The 14,805-nt window shown below is 33.6% G+C and overlaps 1 protein-coding gene across 7 annotated transcripts in view; it reads left to right on the plus strand.

Annotated features, from left to right (window-relative positions):
* Positions 1-10,341, plus strand: part of LOC144030189 (histone deacetylase 4-like) — a 112,407-nt gene extending 102,066 nt beyond the window's left edge. For all 7 annotated transcript variants that reach the window (XM_077536253.1, XM_077536255.1, XM_077536254.1 and 4 more), the window contains 3 exons: positions 3,804-3,888; positions 5,420-5,561; positions 6,827-10,341. In XM_077536253.1, coding sequence (XP_077392379.1) covers positions 3,804-3,888; positions 5,420-5,561; positions 6,827-6,869 — 270 coding nt within the window. In that variant the 3' untranslated portion in view covers positions 6,870-10,341. The remainder of the gene's footprint in view (positions 1-3,803; positions 3,889-5,419; positions 5,562-6,826) is intronic.
* Positions 10,342-14,805: the final 4,464 nt, after the last annotated feature.

The following is a 14,805-nucleotide window of genomic DNA, read 5'->3' on the forward strand; positions in this document are numbered from 1 at the left end:
GGTTACAGAACACGATCTTGTGTGGGTTTCAGTCAACATCCTCTAAAGCAACAGGAAAATTGGGTAAACCTGAATTGAAAAAGTGTAGCAGTGAATGAGTTGCAGTCCTGTCGAGATTTGGTTTGATTTCTGCAAAATTGACAAACTTCTTAACCATTACTTTAAATTAAAAAAAATAGACGCACCTAAATCGTGCCATGTGACTTCTTTTCCACCGCCTACCTAGCTTGTCCTTTGCACTCTTTTACTGCTCACCAACGTGAGAAATATATCCCGCCTTTTATAACCAGGTTCGGAAAAGCCGTGTTATCATGTGTGTTTGGGTTTCTTTTGAAAGCGACTCAAATGAACCCGCAAGAAGAGCGGCGACCGAATCGGCAAGCGGACTTTCCACGTTGCCGTCGATGCGGCGCGTAATGCTGAAGTCGAATCGGTTTCTGAGTGATGTATTGGCCACCGAATTGGGACTAATTAATGATTGCTCGCAAACAGATGTTTGCCCCGTTCGGGACGCAAGCTTGTTAGCAATGATGTGATGCACAACAGGCTAACATGCTAATTGCTGGCAGCTGTGAAGTTTGTTTTCGCTGCGGTTACAGTAAGACGCTCAAATTCACCTGTCCCCCTCTCGGGGGGCCTGACTTGACCCAGCGGTGGAAAAGATCACCTGGTTTTCACGGCACACGCCATTAGCTCGCTCGCTCGCTTTAGCGTGACATAATCAACAGGTTTTGGTGACTGCTAACACATGGACGCCGCCACAACAGTAAACAATGGGCGCCTTGTGCGCTTCTTTTCTTTTGCTGAACGAGTGGAATCTCACGTCTTTTCCACTGTTTTTGTTTCAGCCTCCCCCTGGAATGTTTATACCGGCCGGCGCGCATTCCTCGCGCTTAGCTCGTGGCTTTCCGCAGCGTCTCACTTTGCTTTGCCAGGACATCAGTCACCGTTTTGTAGAAACCCGCGCAATATTGGATTGATGTCACCAACGTGGACCTTGTAAGCTTCCATATAGCGTCTTTGCCATTCCTGCCAGGTGGGGACCCCCAGAGGTCCCTGACATGAGCCATTAAAGTTTATAAGCATGGGGCCCGGCTGTCAATCACGCAGACAGACTGAGCCTCCACAACCCCCCCCCCCCATCCGTGCGCTCGCTGAGGTGAGCCCCGTCAAACCCCCGAGAACCCCTGACCTCAGTTTGACAGAGAGCTCAAGCGAGTGAACGACGTTAGTCTGCTTTTGACCGGCTGGGGGAAGGCAACTTTTCAACTAAATGTTTCGAGAATTTGTCGCTGGGAAATCTCTTAAGTAGCAAATGTGACGTTTTCTTGTGCTTATACTTATAAGGGGGTGGTTGACACTCCTGTTGTGACCCTGCTAATTGACGGGGATCCCTTCCTCCACATTCAGCAGAAGATTACAGGGAGTCATCTAGATACGCCGTTTCGACTCGTCCGTAGCACCTTCTTTTTCATTAATTTTCCACGTTAATCACGCAATATTAAAGTTATTTAAAGCTGTGCTGTTTGTTACCACCAGCAACGAACATCCGTCTAGCAGGTCGGCCTGCCATCAGGCGTGTCACATTTCTGTGTTTAAGCATGAACTGGCTCCGCTCTGCCGTCCGGCAGCAATGAATGTCCGTGCGGAAACTGGAAATATTGGTTCTTCCTGGTCGCGCAAATGTTTTTAAAAATCACCGTACAAAGTATTTGGATGTAAATATTGACTTTAACGGTGAAATCTGACTTAAGTCGACTTAAGTTGACTTAAGTCGTCAACATCAACATTGTCTTTGTGTACGTTAAAAGAAATAAAGAAATCTAAATTTAAACAAAAATGGTAATTTAAAAAAAACGCCTTACTATACATGGTCGTTTAAAAAAATAAAATAAATAAATAAATATATATATATATATATATATATATATATATATATATATATATATATATATATATATATATATATATATATATATATATGTATGTATGTATGTATGTATGTATATATATATATATATATATATATATATATATATATGTATATATATATATATATATATATATATATATATATATATATATATATATATATGTATGTATATATGCAAACCACTTTATGGATTGTTGAAAGGACACAAAAGTGGTGAGGAATTGTGTTTGAACTTCGCGTGTATACTTTGGTGTGAGCAAGCACTTTTTCTTTTTCCATGTGTCCTTGGGGTGGGTCACAGTACAAAGAGCACATTGTCCACTTTTTTTAATTTTTTTATTTTTTTATTTTTTATTTTTTTGTCATAGCATGAGTAGGTGTGGAACTGCAGAGCATTTTAATCGTGTGTCAGCAACTTAGTTGCTCGTCCACATCTTGGCTTGTAAGAGGTGACCTAGCGAGAGTTCATGTGAGGTTACCGTGCCAAGCGGCAAAATTGAAGCCACACTAACATTTCCCACATTTGCTCACAGTCAAGTCGGGTGATGTCGTCGTGGCAGCGTAAAGACAACATTACGTATCCTATCCAGTTTCTGCCAGCGCTAATCAAGGTTATTTTAGTGAACTAAAACGAAAGAAAAAACTAAAATAAAAAAAAACCAAACAATTCTGTTAATGATATAAAAATAAAAACGAAAAATGTCTAGAGGGAGTGTCTGACATTTAGGCGTGTAGTGTTGTTAAGTGGGGAGCGACGGAGTACCACAGGGTTCCATTGTAGGTCCTCTGTTATTCATTGCGCAAGTTTTACATTACTGATGGTGAATTTGTAGTTAAGCCATATTCCACAAAATGTGAAAAAAAAGAGAAAACATTACTGTTTTGGTTGTTGCTTTTAACAATTTATAGTGCTCAAAAAAGTATCAAGAATATATAAATATTATATTATAGGACTGCTAATTGTACAAATTTTGTCACGATAGCCACCCGCCCATCTAATTTCTCTACTGTGACATATGCCAGCCAAGGTTATTTTATTGAGCTAAAACGTATGAAAAAACTAAAATTCAAAAAACAATTTCGTTAATGAAATAAAATAAAAACGGAATGGAGCTGTAGTATTTTTGTTTTTTATGTTTATTGGTATAATGCCTGCTTTTTAACACTGCTCGTATGCAATTGAATTGCCCCTCAGGGACAAATAGTGTTTTTGAATTGAATTAAATAAAAATGAAAATGACTTTTAAAAAACGAAAACTAAAACTGCATTTTATGTTTACAAAACTAACTCCAACTAACTAGCATTATAGTAAAAATGCCGTTTGTTTTAGTCTTTGGTAATTAATTTAATGCATGAGCTATTAGGGATGATTTTAAATGTGATTTTGAGTAGATTTATTTTGAGATGAGCCAGAAAAAGGACAATTGATACACACAGAAGTGACGTCATCTAGCAGCAGCCAATAGAAAAGTACCTTCAGATGACATCACTTCCATGGTATTTTTTAAATATTGCCTACAAGTTATACACACTAAAAAAAACGAAGCATTTATTAAATAACTAAAACTAATAAAAACTAACAGAACCACCCAGCTAACTAAATTTCAAAAAACAAAACTCAAAACTAACTGAAATGAAAAATTCCAAAACTATAATAACTCTGGTGATTGAAATTGACAGCTTGCTGATGTTTACGAATCCGCTCAAATAAACAAAACGTGCATAAAATGGCGCCGGCTGTAAATGTCCATGAAATTAAAGGAATGGTCGAAATGAGCGTCCAATGACGAAACCTCGAAACGAGTTGCTAACGGAGGTCGTCGGGAGTCGCGTGGCGATGACGCTGATTTCGTTTTTTTTTTGTTTCAGTTGGGGCCCATTCCGGATGACGTGTTGCGTCGGAGACCGAACGACAACGCCGTCCACTCCATGGAGAAAGTTCTTGAAGCTCACAGTGAGTCACAACAACAACAATTGCAACTTCTCATATCAATATGATGTTGGATGTGATTGTGAAGCATGTTCAAACTGCTATCCGGACGCAACCAGGACAGTTGCGATTTTTATTTATTCTTTTTTTTTTTTTTTTTTTTTATCTCGTTTTGACTTTTGTTTATGAAATTGAGATGGTTTTAATTAGTTTTTCAAGCATTTATTTTCAATTTTTTTTTTTATTGTTTTTATGAAATTATGGTTTTAATTATTTTTTTCAATCATTTCTTTTCATTAATTTTTATTTTTCAAAAAAATGTTTTTAGTTTTAGAATTAGCTTTAGTTTGTTTTATTGTTTTTATAAAATTTAGATAGTTTTAATTAGTTTTTCAAGCATTTATTTTCATTAATTTTTATTTTTCAAAAAACGTTTTATTATTTTTATTTGTTTTAGTATTAGCTTTATTTTTTGTTTTGATATTGTTTTTATGAAATTGAGATGGCTTTATTTAGTTTTTCAAGCATTTATTTTCATTATTAATTTTTATTTTTCAAAAATGTTTTGTTTTTATTAGTTTTAGTATTAGCTTTAGTTTTAGTTTTGTTATTGTTTTTATGAAATTGTCATGGTTTTTGTTTTTCAAGCATTTATTTTCATTATTAATTTTTATTTTTCAAAAAATGTTTGATTTTTTATTATTTTTTGTATTAGCTTTAGTTTTTGTTTTGTTTGTTGTTTTTATGAAATTGACAGGTTTTAATTATTTTTCAAACATTTATTTTCTTTATTAATTTTCATTTTTCAAAAAATGTTTTATGGTTTTTATTAGTTTTAGTATTAGCGTTAGTTTTTGTTTTGTTGTTTTTATGAAATTGAGATGGTTTTAATTAGTTTTTCAAGCAGTTATTTCCATTAATTTTTATTTTTCAAAAAAGAAATTTTTGATATTTTTAGTTACTGTTTTTATTAGTTTTAGTATTAGTTATAGTTTTTATACAGTGTATTTGTCAAGTATGAGAAAAAAAAAGATCACATTTGGTATTGTGTAGTAAAATGACCATTTTACTTTGCTAACAGATGAACGAAGCCACAAAACAAATACTGTACAGGTGAAATTGAAGTGCAAATTTGTAGTGCATAATAACTGCTGCTCAGGTTTGATTAGTTGCATGACAATCATGACATGAGTTGTATCGATTTTTCAAAAAATACATCGGCCAAGTCATTGTTTCAGATTTTTCAGGAAACACAAAAAATGAACCATTTGCATCATGAGGAGATGATTTAGGTAAAAAACATCATTTATGCAAAAAAAATGACTTTGGGCGATTATTTTAAGAGGGCAACCACATTCAAAATTAACTTTAAAAATGTATTAGTTGAAGCGGACATTTCCACTCGACTTACAGTTTTAGTTTTGTGAACGTAAAATGTCGTTCCATTGATGGTTTTCACATTTTATTTCATGTACAAAAATGTTTTCTTTCTAGTTTCTGGTAAAGTGTAATAATCATGTCGTTGAAGCACGTCGTCATGTTTGTGTTGTGGCAGGCAAGTACTGGCGCTCGCTACATCGCTCCGCCTCCACGCTGGCGTGCTCTCTGAGCGAAGCCCTTCGACGGGACGCCGACGAGGCGGAAACCGTCTCCGCCATGGCCTCGCTCTCCGTCGCCAACAAGCACTTTGCCAACAAGTAAGTCTTACTTCCACTTAACAAATTGACATGATTAGCACTTTACTACCATACGAGCATAAGCTTGAACTGTCATTGCGGAGTGATAAAGTCGACTTTAGTGCTGTCAACTGAATATTTTTAGAATCAATGAATCTGTCGATTATTCAATCGATTAATTTATCTTCCTGATTATTTATTCCTGACTATTTATTAACCAGTGATTGGTTCATAATCACATTCGTATAGTGATTAAAAAAAAAAAAAAAAAAAAAAAAGGGGGTGGGGGGGGTTGATGGTCTGTGTTACCGATCTGATCATTGTTTTCTAAAGTAAAAACAGATGTTTGCAAAAGTCTTATTTGGATTAAACAGAAGATAATCGGTCTTCCTTCATGAAGGGCTCCGGAAATCAGTCAACTATTAAAATGTTGATGTGCTGAAATCAGACGATTTGGACCATTTTCCATTAAAGAATGGCTCCAAACGATTACTTGATTATTAAAATAGTTTTTGCTTAGTTTGATAATCGATCACTTGTCGATTAATTGTTTCATTTTGACAGCTCTAGTCGACTTGCCAACACTTCAAGCCCGAATAGTTTTTATGAAATTGAGATAGTTTTAATTTGTTTTTCAAGCACTTATTTTCATTCATTTTTATTTTTCGATTTTTTTGTTTTTATTAGTTTTAGTATTAGCTTTATTTTTTTTATTTTTTTATTTTTTTTTAATGAAATTTAGATGATTTTAATTAGTTTTCAAGCGTTTATTTTCATTAATTTTTATTTTTCAAAAACATGTTATATTGTTTTTATTAGTTTTATTTTTTGTTTTATTTTTATGAAATTAAGATGGTTTTAATTTGTTTTTCAAGCACTTATTTTCATTGATTTGTATTTTTTTTCTAAAAAATGTTCTGTTGTCTATTAGTTTTAGGATTAGCTTTAGTTTTTGTTTTGGTATTTTTAGTGATTGTTTCATTAGTTTTAGTATTAGTTTTTGTTTTTATACAGGGTGTTTCCCAAGTATGAGATAACAAAAAGAAAAAAAAAATTCTCATTTGGTATTGTGTAATAAATTGACCATTTTACTCTACTAACAGATGAACAAAGACACAAAACAAATACAGATACATAATCACACTCGTATAGTGATTTAAAAAAAAAAAAAAAAAAAAAAAAGGAGGGGATTGTGTTACTAATTTGATCGTTTTCTGAAGTAAAAACAGTTGTCATGATAAAATGAGACTTGCTGATTTTTTATTTATTTTTTGTACTGTTTTTAGGGTTGACGAGGAGCCAATGGAAGAAGACGTCCCCCCCATGTAAAATGGGCCGCGTTTGCCTTTCCAGCACTGAGACTTTGCGCGAACGCGCCATCCTGACGTGTCTCGAGTCCAAACCACTCCCAACACTCTGCTGGTGTGACGGACGAGAAAACGGACGCCACACGACAGAATTTTCATGTAACTCTACCTTGATATGTACAAATGGACGCCGCCATTGCGCAGCCTTTAGTGCCAGTACTTTTCATACACAGTCAACACGTTTATTTTGTTTGTTTGTTTTTTTAATGCCAGTCAAAAACGGATCATCCGCATCCTGATTTTGATCATCTGTCTACTTTTTTGTGCGCCCGTTTTCATCCAAACCCAGCGGAGGATATTACGAATGTGATTGTGCACTTAGTTGGAACATTCCTGCCTTTTTTTTTTTGTTCATTATCTGAACGAATGGAACAAAGAGATTCAATTTGCTCCCATTTTTTTCCAGTATGTAATCTGGTCCGCAGGTGTTCGCATTCCAAAATGACTGACAGTGGAAGAAAAAAAAAAAACTTGAGCTTGTGCCTTTTTTTTTTTTTTTTTTTACCGTTTGAAATCGTACGGATATTTTTGGATATTTGCTTATAAAGCTATGCCTTAAAAACCGGGCTCAATAAAAAGGGCGTCTCTTCTTTCCAATCAGACAAGACGTGCCATGTGTGCGTGTTTGTGGCACAAACTTGATTGGTGACATTTCTCGTTCCCTGCAGCAAGACAAATATCCATCATCTCCTTGTTGCTTAATCTTGGAGGCAAAAAAAAAAAAAAAGGGTTTACCAACACTGTGTTCCAAATTATTACTGATTTTAACTTAAACATTTGACAGGAAAAGTCATCATCCCCTGACCTCAACCCCATCGTGAATATATATTTTTTTTAAAGAACAGCCATGTAATGCAAAAAAGAAGACATTTTGTTGTAACACTGTTTCAGCAAAATGCAACAAAAAAAGGACTCAGTACATTTAAAAATGTACATTTTGTGGATGAGTTAATTTCTTTTAGAAGTTCATTTAAAAAACAGTTTGATGGAATTTCTTACTAATGTGGTAAGAAGAGATCATTTGACAATTGATTTTCTATTTATCTCAACTTTATTTAACAAGCATTGCTGTATACAAAGTGCTGTATATGAAACATAAAACATCATTTATATCCTTCCTATCCAAAAACATTTTTTTATGATTACCTTATATTTACATAATTTTTTCACAATTGTGGGAATGCTGAAAGTTAGCATGTTAAGTTAGCATGCTAACCTAATGCTAATGCTAAGATAATGCTTAACTAATGCTAAGATAATGCTAATTTAGGATGTTAAGTTATCAAGTTAAGTTACCATGCTAACCTAATCTTAATGTTAAGATAATCCTTAGCTAATGCTAAGTTAATGCTAATTTAGCATGTTAAGTTAGAATGCTAAGATAATGCTTCGCTAATGTTAAGATAATGCTAATTTAGCATGCTAGGTTAGCATACTAAGCTAATGCAGATGCTAAGCTAATGGTAATTCAGCTTTCAGCATTCTCACGCAATTTCTGCAGAAATTGCACTTAGTCTAGTTATTTGAGCAAATGTGTTATTTCTGGTAGCCCATTGTATTAATTAGTTGCTAATAAGTAGCTCTCAAGATTCAATAGATAGAGAAAAATTCAATTTGTTCATCATTTCTATATTTATCATCTGATGTGGTTGAAATAAAAAATTTGAACTACTGAACGAAATAAAAATTTTCCACGATATTGTAATTTCATCCAGATGTGCCTAATAATGTGGAACACAGTGTCATTAGCAGAAGTATTCATCAGAAGTGGAATATTCCAAGAAAAGGGCGTCGCCGTGAAAGTTTTGCCATGTGAGGATGGAAAGAGTCGCCGGCCTTGTGTTTCATGACGAGGTGCTTTTTTCCTTTACTCCAGTGTACCACCTGGGAGGTTCCAGAGGTGCAGCTGCTTCCACATCTGCTCCACAAATGTCAGCTGCTGGCGCGTGTGGCAGGTGTGAGCACATCCAACATGGCCACCACATTTTGTCTTTTTTTTTTTTTTGCTCCCTAATTGTCCTTTTTCCCCACCCCCCCTTATGTAGCCTCACCGTATTACCTGGTTTTATTTTCTCAACCTAGCCGTGAACTTTTTTTTTTTTAAGTTTAATTTGTTGCCGTGACAATGCTCAGAACTGATATGTTTGGAATGTGTTTTGTAAAAAGATAGTAAAGACGTCATAAATTGGAAATTGGTTTACTCCTTTTTTTCCTTTCAATTCAATCGCCATTGTGCTGTCCCTTCTGTTGCGTGTGCCTTGACCACTTGGGGCAGTATAATGTAGACATGGATTTAACGTACAAGGAGATGGTCTTATAATACAATCAATTCCGAATATAAATGAATGCGAAAGAGAAAAATCAGTCAGGCTTTAGTGATAAAAGTCATTCTTTGCAGAGGATAAAGAATTGTTGAATATTGTTGTTTTTTGTTTTTTATCTGTAAGTTATGCTCCACTGTTGGAATATCCATTTCTCAGAGTGTTAATGCACAGCGTCACCGATGCTAGTTATGTTAGCCCATCTTAGGCATTTCCCATTATGTGTTAGCATTAAGCTAGCAGACTCCTAAGTCAAGGTTTGACAGATTGTATCTCGAAAAACTCAGGTCACACCCATCTTAAGGCACCACCGTAATGAAATATAATTATCCTTCAACCTTTTGAAAAACTGTTTTTCATGGCTACACGTTACTTACACTTTCCTATTTAGCCAAATCCCTCCGTGTTTACTTACTCGAGTGACACTGGCATGAATAAAGGTTGTCTCATCTTATGTTAGACTTGGCTACGTTCTCCCTTTCATGTCGCAAAACAAAAAAGCTGAATTGATTGTTAGCGCCCAAATGTGTATTTTGTTGTTTGTGTTTGACATGAAAAACATCCATCTTCCTCCCACATCTTCATCTTTGCAGGGTTGTTTAATCTTTTTTTTTTTTCCTATTTGTTTATTATTTTGTATATTTTGTTCATTGCCTTGTGTTGCATTGCAAAACTGATGAGGGTCTGAAATGAACTGAAGGTTTTTTTTTGTGTGTGTGGGGGGGGGGCTTTCTACTTTGTATACAATTGTGTATTGTCTGTTCATAGTAGAGTTCTATATATGAGAAAGAAATTATTATATTCTATAAGGAGTATATATACTGTACGTTCCATGTAGCCCTTTGCTGGGCTGTTGCTGAAGGCGCAGTTTTGTTGCCTTTTGTTGTGGACTGGCAAACACGATGAGCCGTTTTATTTTTGTTTGTTTTGTTTTTGTTTTTGTTTTTTTACTCCATTTCCGTCTTGCTTCATCGAGTCATGCTCATATTTGTACTTTTACAAACTCACCTGCTAGATTTGGATTGTAGACGAACATGCGTTTTCTATGTTAATGTTACATTTGAGTAATTCAACACACCTGAGACTGATATTAAATCTGGATTTTACAATTCACTAACTCTGTGGTGAGCTTCAAGGACGTCTGTCGGCTTTAAACTTTCACGACCGACTTGACGGATTGTGTTATATTGTGTGACAATATAAGCAGCAAACCTACCAAAACAAAAGTATTTTTTTCAAATAGAAAAAAAAAAATCTGAGAAATACTCTGAACGAGTTGGCGTTTCTCTTCCTCGCCTCAAAATCTGTGGGGATGACAAATCCAAAGCGATGCAACGTCGCCATGTAGGGGATGTGTTAGTCATGACAGTGGTTCATAGACCTGAATTTCACAAGCTGGGTGAGGCACTCTTCCCGTTGAAAATTATGACGAATATTTCCGTCAATGGCAGTAAACGGTTGGATTCCAGTTGACGAATAGAAGCGTAAGCAGCAGTCAATAATTTTGCCTCTTTTCCACAATTTTCTTCTCCAAGACATCTGCTCACTTGTTGAAACCTCCCAAAACTGTTTAGAGGAGTTGGTCTGTCCTGTTTTCATGAAAATTAGAAACTTGTACAGTGAAACCAATGATTAGTGCCACTGAGGTTACCATGACGACCAGGGGCGGAGCTAGGAGGTTCAACAACATCCTACTTGTGGAAGTCAAGATTAGAGAGTGGAGTCGCTGTAAAGATGATAAAATAATTTTCATTCACGGAGGCAGCACTTCGCCACATTTCAGATTGGTTTACTAATTGAAGTGGACAAATTGCCAGAGGCGTAGTTTTCCATTCGGGGAGGCAGGCAATTGCTTCTAGCCCCTTAGCCAGCAGGCCCCCCCCCAAAGGGCCAACAGATTTGACACAAACCACATATCTTTCACATTAGCAGCGCAGCAATGACAACTGATCGTCTCAAATTCCCTGAGTCAGGTGTTGTTGTTTTTTCTTAAAACAACCATAGAGTAAGGCTGATTATTTTTTATTTTGTGTAAATGATTATGAATAGTAGTAAAGCTTTTATTTAAATTTAAAAAAAAAAAGGATAGTAAGGCGTTCTTTTTTAAATGACCCCCCCCCCCGCCCAAAAAAAAACCGCATTACTATACGTTTTTTTTTTTTTTTTTTTTTTTTTTTTTTAAATAAATATGCCTTACTATATACATGGCAGTTAAAAAACAAAACAAAAAAAACGCCTTACTATGTATGCACGGTCATTTTTTTTAAAATATATAAATTTAAAAAATGGTCGTTTAAAAAAAAAAAAACACCTTACTATGCATGGTTGTTTTTAAAAAAAAATATATAATGTAAAAAAATGGTCATTTTAAAAAAAACACCTTACTATACATGGTCATTAAAAAAAGTTGTTTTTTTTGGCGTATATATATATATATATGGTCGTTAATAAAAATAAATAAATAAATACATAAATAAATAAAGCCTTACTATGCATGGTAGTTTTTTTGGGGTTTTTTAATATATAAATCTAAAAAATGGTCGTTTAAAAATGTTTTGTTTTAAAAAAAAATCAATAAATTAAAAAAAATTGTCGTTTAAAAAAAGCCTTACTATGCATGTTCGTTTAAAATAAATAAATAAATAAATAAATGAAAAAAAAATGGTCGTTTAAAAAAAACCGCCTTACTATATATACATGGTCGTTTTAAAAAATATATATACATATGCCTTGCTATACATGGTGGTTAAAAAAACAAAACAAAAAAAAACGCCTTACTTTACATGGGCATTTAATATACATATATATATATATATATATATATATATATATATATATATATATATATATATATATATATATATATATACATGGTTGTTTTAAAAAAATGGTCGTTTAAAAAAAAGCCTTACTATGCATGGTTGATAAAAATAAAAAAAAATAAAAAACGCCTTTTATTTAAAAAAAATATATAAATGTAAACAAAAATGATCATTTAAAAAAAAACGCCTTACTATACATGGTCGTTTAAATTTTTTTATATATATATATATATATATATATATATATACATTTAAAAAATGGTTGTTTAAAAAAAAAAGCCTTACTATGCATGATTGTTTAAAAAAAAATAACCAAAAAAGCCTTTTATTTAAAAAAAAACAAAAAACGGCTTACTATACATGGTCGTTTTTTAAAAATATATATAATTTTTAAAAAATGGTCATTTAAAAAAATAATATAAATTTAAAAAATGGTAGTTTTAAAAAAAAGCCTTACTTTGCATGGTCGTTTTTGTTTTGTTTTTTAAATATACATTTAAAAATGGTCGTTTAAAAAAAAAAACGCCTTACTATACATGGACTTTTTTTAAAAGAAAATATATATCAATTAAAAAAATGGTCATTTAAAAAAATGCCTTACTATATATAGTCATTAATTTAAAAACAAAAAACAAAAAAAAACGCCTTACTGTACATGGTCGTTTGTTTGTTTTTTCAATATATATAAATTAAAAAAAAATGGTTGTTTAAAAAAATGCCTTACTATGTATAGTTGTTAAAAAAAAAGCTTTTGAGTTTGATCCAAATTTTTTAAGTGTGGTGTAACTTGAAAGTGGCAAAACTTCATCCAGCATAGCCTCCAAATCATGGAACGGATTGTGTCTCGCTTCACAGACTCATTTTCAGGAATGCTGCCGAAGGTTTTCCATAATGTTGCGACGTGGAGTCGTAATGTGTCTAAATGAGACCCCAAAAGCACAAAAGTGCGATTTGTCATGTTAAGAGTGAGTTGAGAATAGAAACACGCTGGCTCCCCTCTGAGTGAGAAGCTTTTTATTTTTATTTATTTTTTGTGTCCAAGCCATTGCGCGATCTTCCCAGCAGCTTTTTCACAGCGGTGCCAGTTATCATAACAGCGGCCGACTGGCCTTCTCCGCCGTTGAATGATTTAGTTTCCCCCGCCGAGCCAAAACTAGCAGCGTCTGACGAGCGCGTCTGTCTGCCTCCGCCGTTAGAAGAAAAAAGTGCAACAATCCATTTTGCTACCATTTCCATTTATTACGAGGAAGTATGCTTCTTTGTGTTGGGAACGTTTTGAAGTTGAGTCCAAACAGGACCAGGAAGTGTTTTTTTAGGCTCGGGCTTGACTTTTCTCTGCTGACGACGAGCGTCGAGATCGCGCGCTCGCCCTTCATTCGTCTGAAGACGAGCGTGATGTCTTTATGACTCCAGGGATGAGTTGGGCTCGCTTTGAAGATTGCTTCAGCAGAAATGCACTTTTCATTTGACTTCATGTCAGATTGGGCGAAACCTTCCAAGACAAAAGAGGAAGCAACTTCCGCCACGTACGGAAGTACAGTTACTCTCACAGAGCTGATTTTAACACTAGTGATGGGAAAATGAAGCTTCATGAAGCACTTGGGATATTTTTTTGACTCCTCAAGATGGCATTCTCATTTTTCCAATCGCTACTTTATACTGCATTCGAGGATGGTCGGAAGTCGGATATATCCGAGTTGGTTTTTCCCAGTTCCGACCTGAAAGCGTCAGAGGCGAAAGTAAACAACCAAAATGGCGGACACGACAGTGATAAATTGTTTTTCATTTTGGTCCTCAAAATTCATTTTGACCTCCAGCAAACTTACCTTTTAGCAACCTTGACCTCCATGCTACCCAGCAAGACAGTGAGTAGGACATTATAGATACATTTAACATGCAACTTCTGCCATTTTTTTTTCCACAAGTGAAAGCTTCCATGTTTTAAGCAAGGGCTCGTTTAAAAACAAAACAAACAAAAAAAAACGGCTTACTATACATGGTTGTTTTTTAAAAAATATATAAATAAAAAAAAATGGTCGTTTAAAAAAAAAAAACGGCTTACTATACATGGTTGTTTTGTAAAAAATATATAAATTTAAAAAAATGGTCGTTTAAAAAAAACAGCTTACTATACATGGTTGTTTTTAAAAAAAATATGTAAATTTTAAAAAAATGGTCGTTTAAAAAAACGGCTTACTATACATGGTTGTTTTTTAAAAAAATATATAAATGAAAAAAAATGGTCGTTTAAAAAAAAAGCTTACTATACATGGTTGTTTTTTAAAAAATATATAAATTTTTTTAAAAAAAAGGTCGTTTAAAAAAAAAAACGGCTTACTATACATGGTTGTTTTTTAAAAAAAATATATAAATGAAAAAAAATGGTCGTTTAAAAAAAACGGCTTACTATACATGGTTGTTTTTAAAAAATATATAAATTAAAAAAAATGGTCGTTTAAAAAAAAAGCTTACTATACATGGTTGTTTTTTAAAAAATATATAAATTTAAAAAAATGGTCGTTTAAAAAAAATGGCTTACTATACATGGTTGTTTTTAAAAATATATAGAAATAAAAAAAAATTGGTCGTTTAAAAAAAATGGCTTACTATACATGGTTGTTTTTTAAAAATATATATAAATAAAAAAAAAAGGTCGTTTAAAAAAAATGGCTTACTATACATGGTTGTTTTTAAAAAAATATATAAATTAAAAAAAATGGTCGTTTAAAAAAAAAGCTTACTATACATGGTTGTT

The sequence above is a fragment of the Festucalex cinctus genome, chromosome 11 (assembly GCF_051991245.1).
Source record: "Festucalex cinctus isolate MCC-2025b chromosome 11, RoL_Fcin_1.0, whole genome shotgun sequence".
Taxonomy (NCBI): Eukaryota; Metazoa; Chordata; class Actinopteri; order Syngnathiformes; family Syngnathidae; genus Festucalex; species Festucalex cinctus.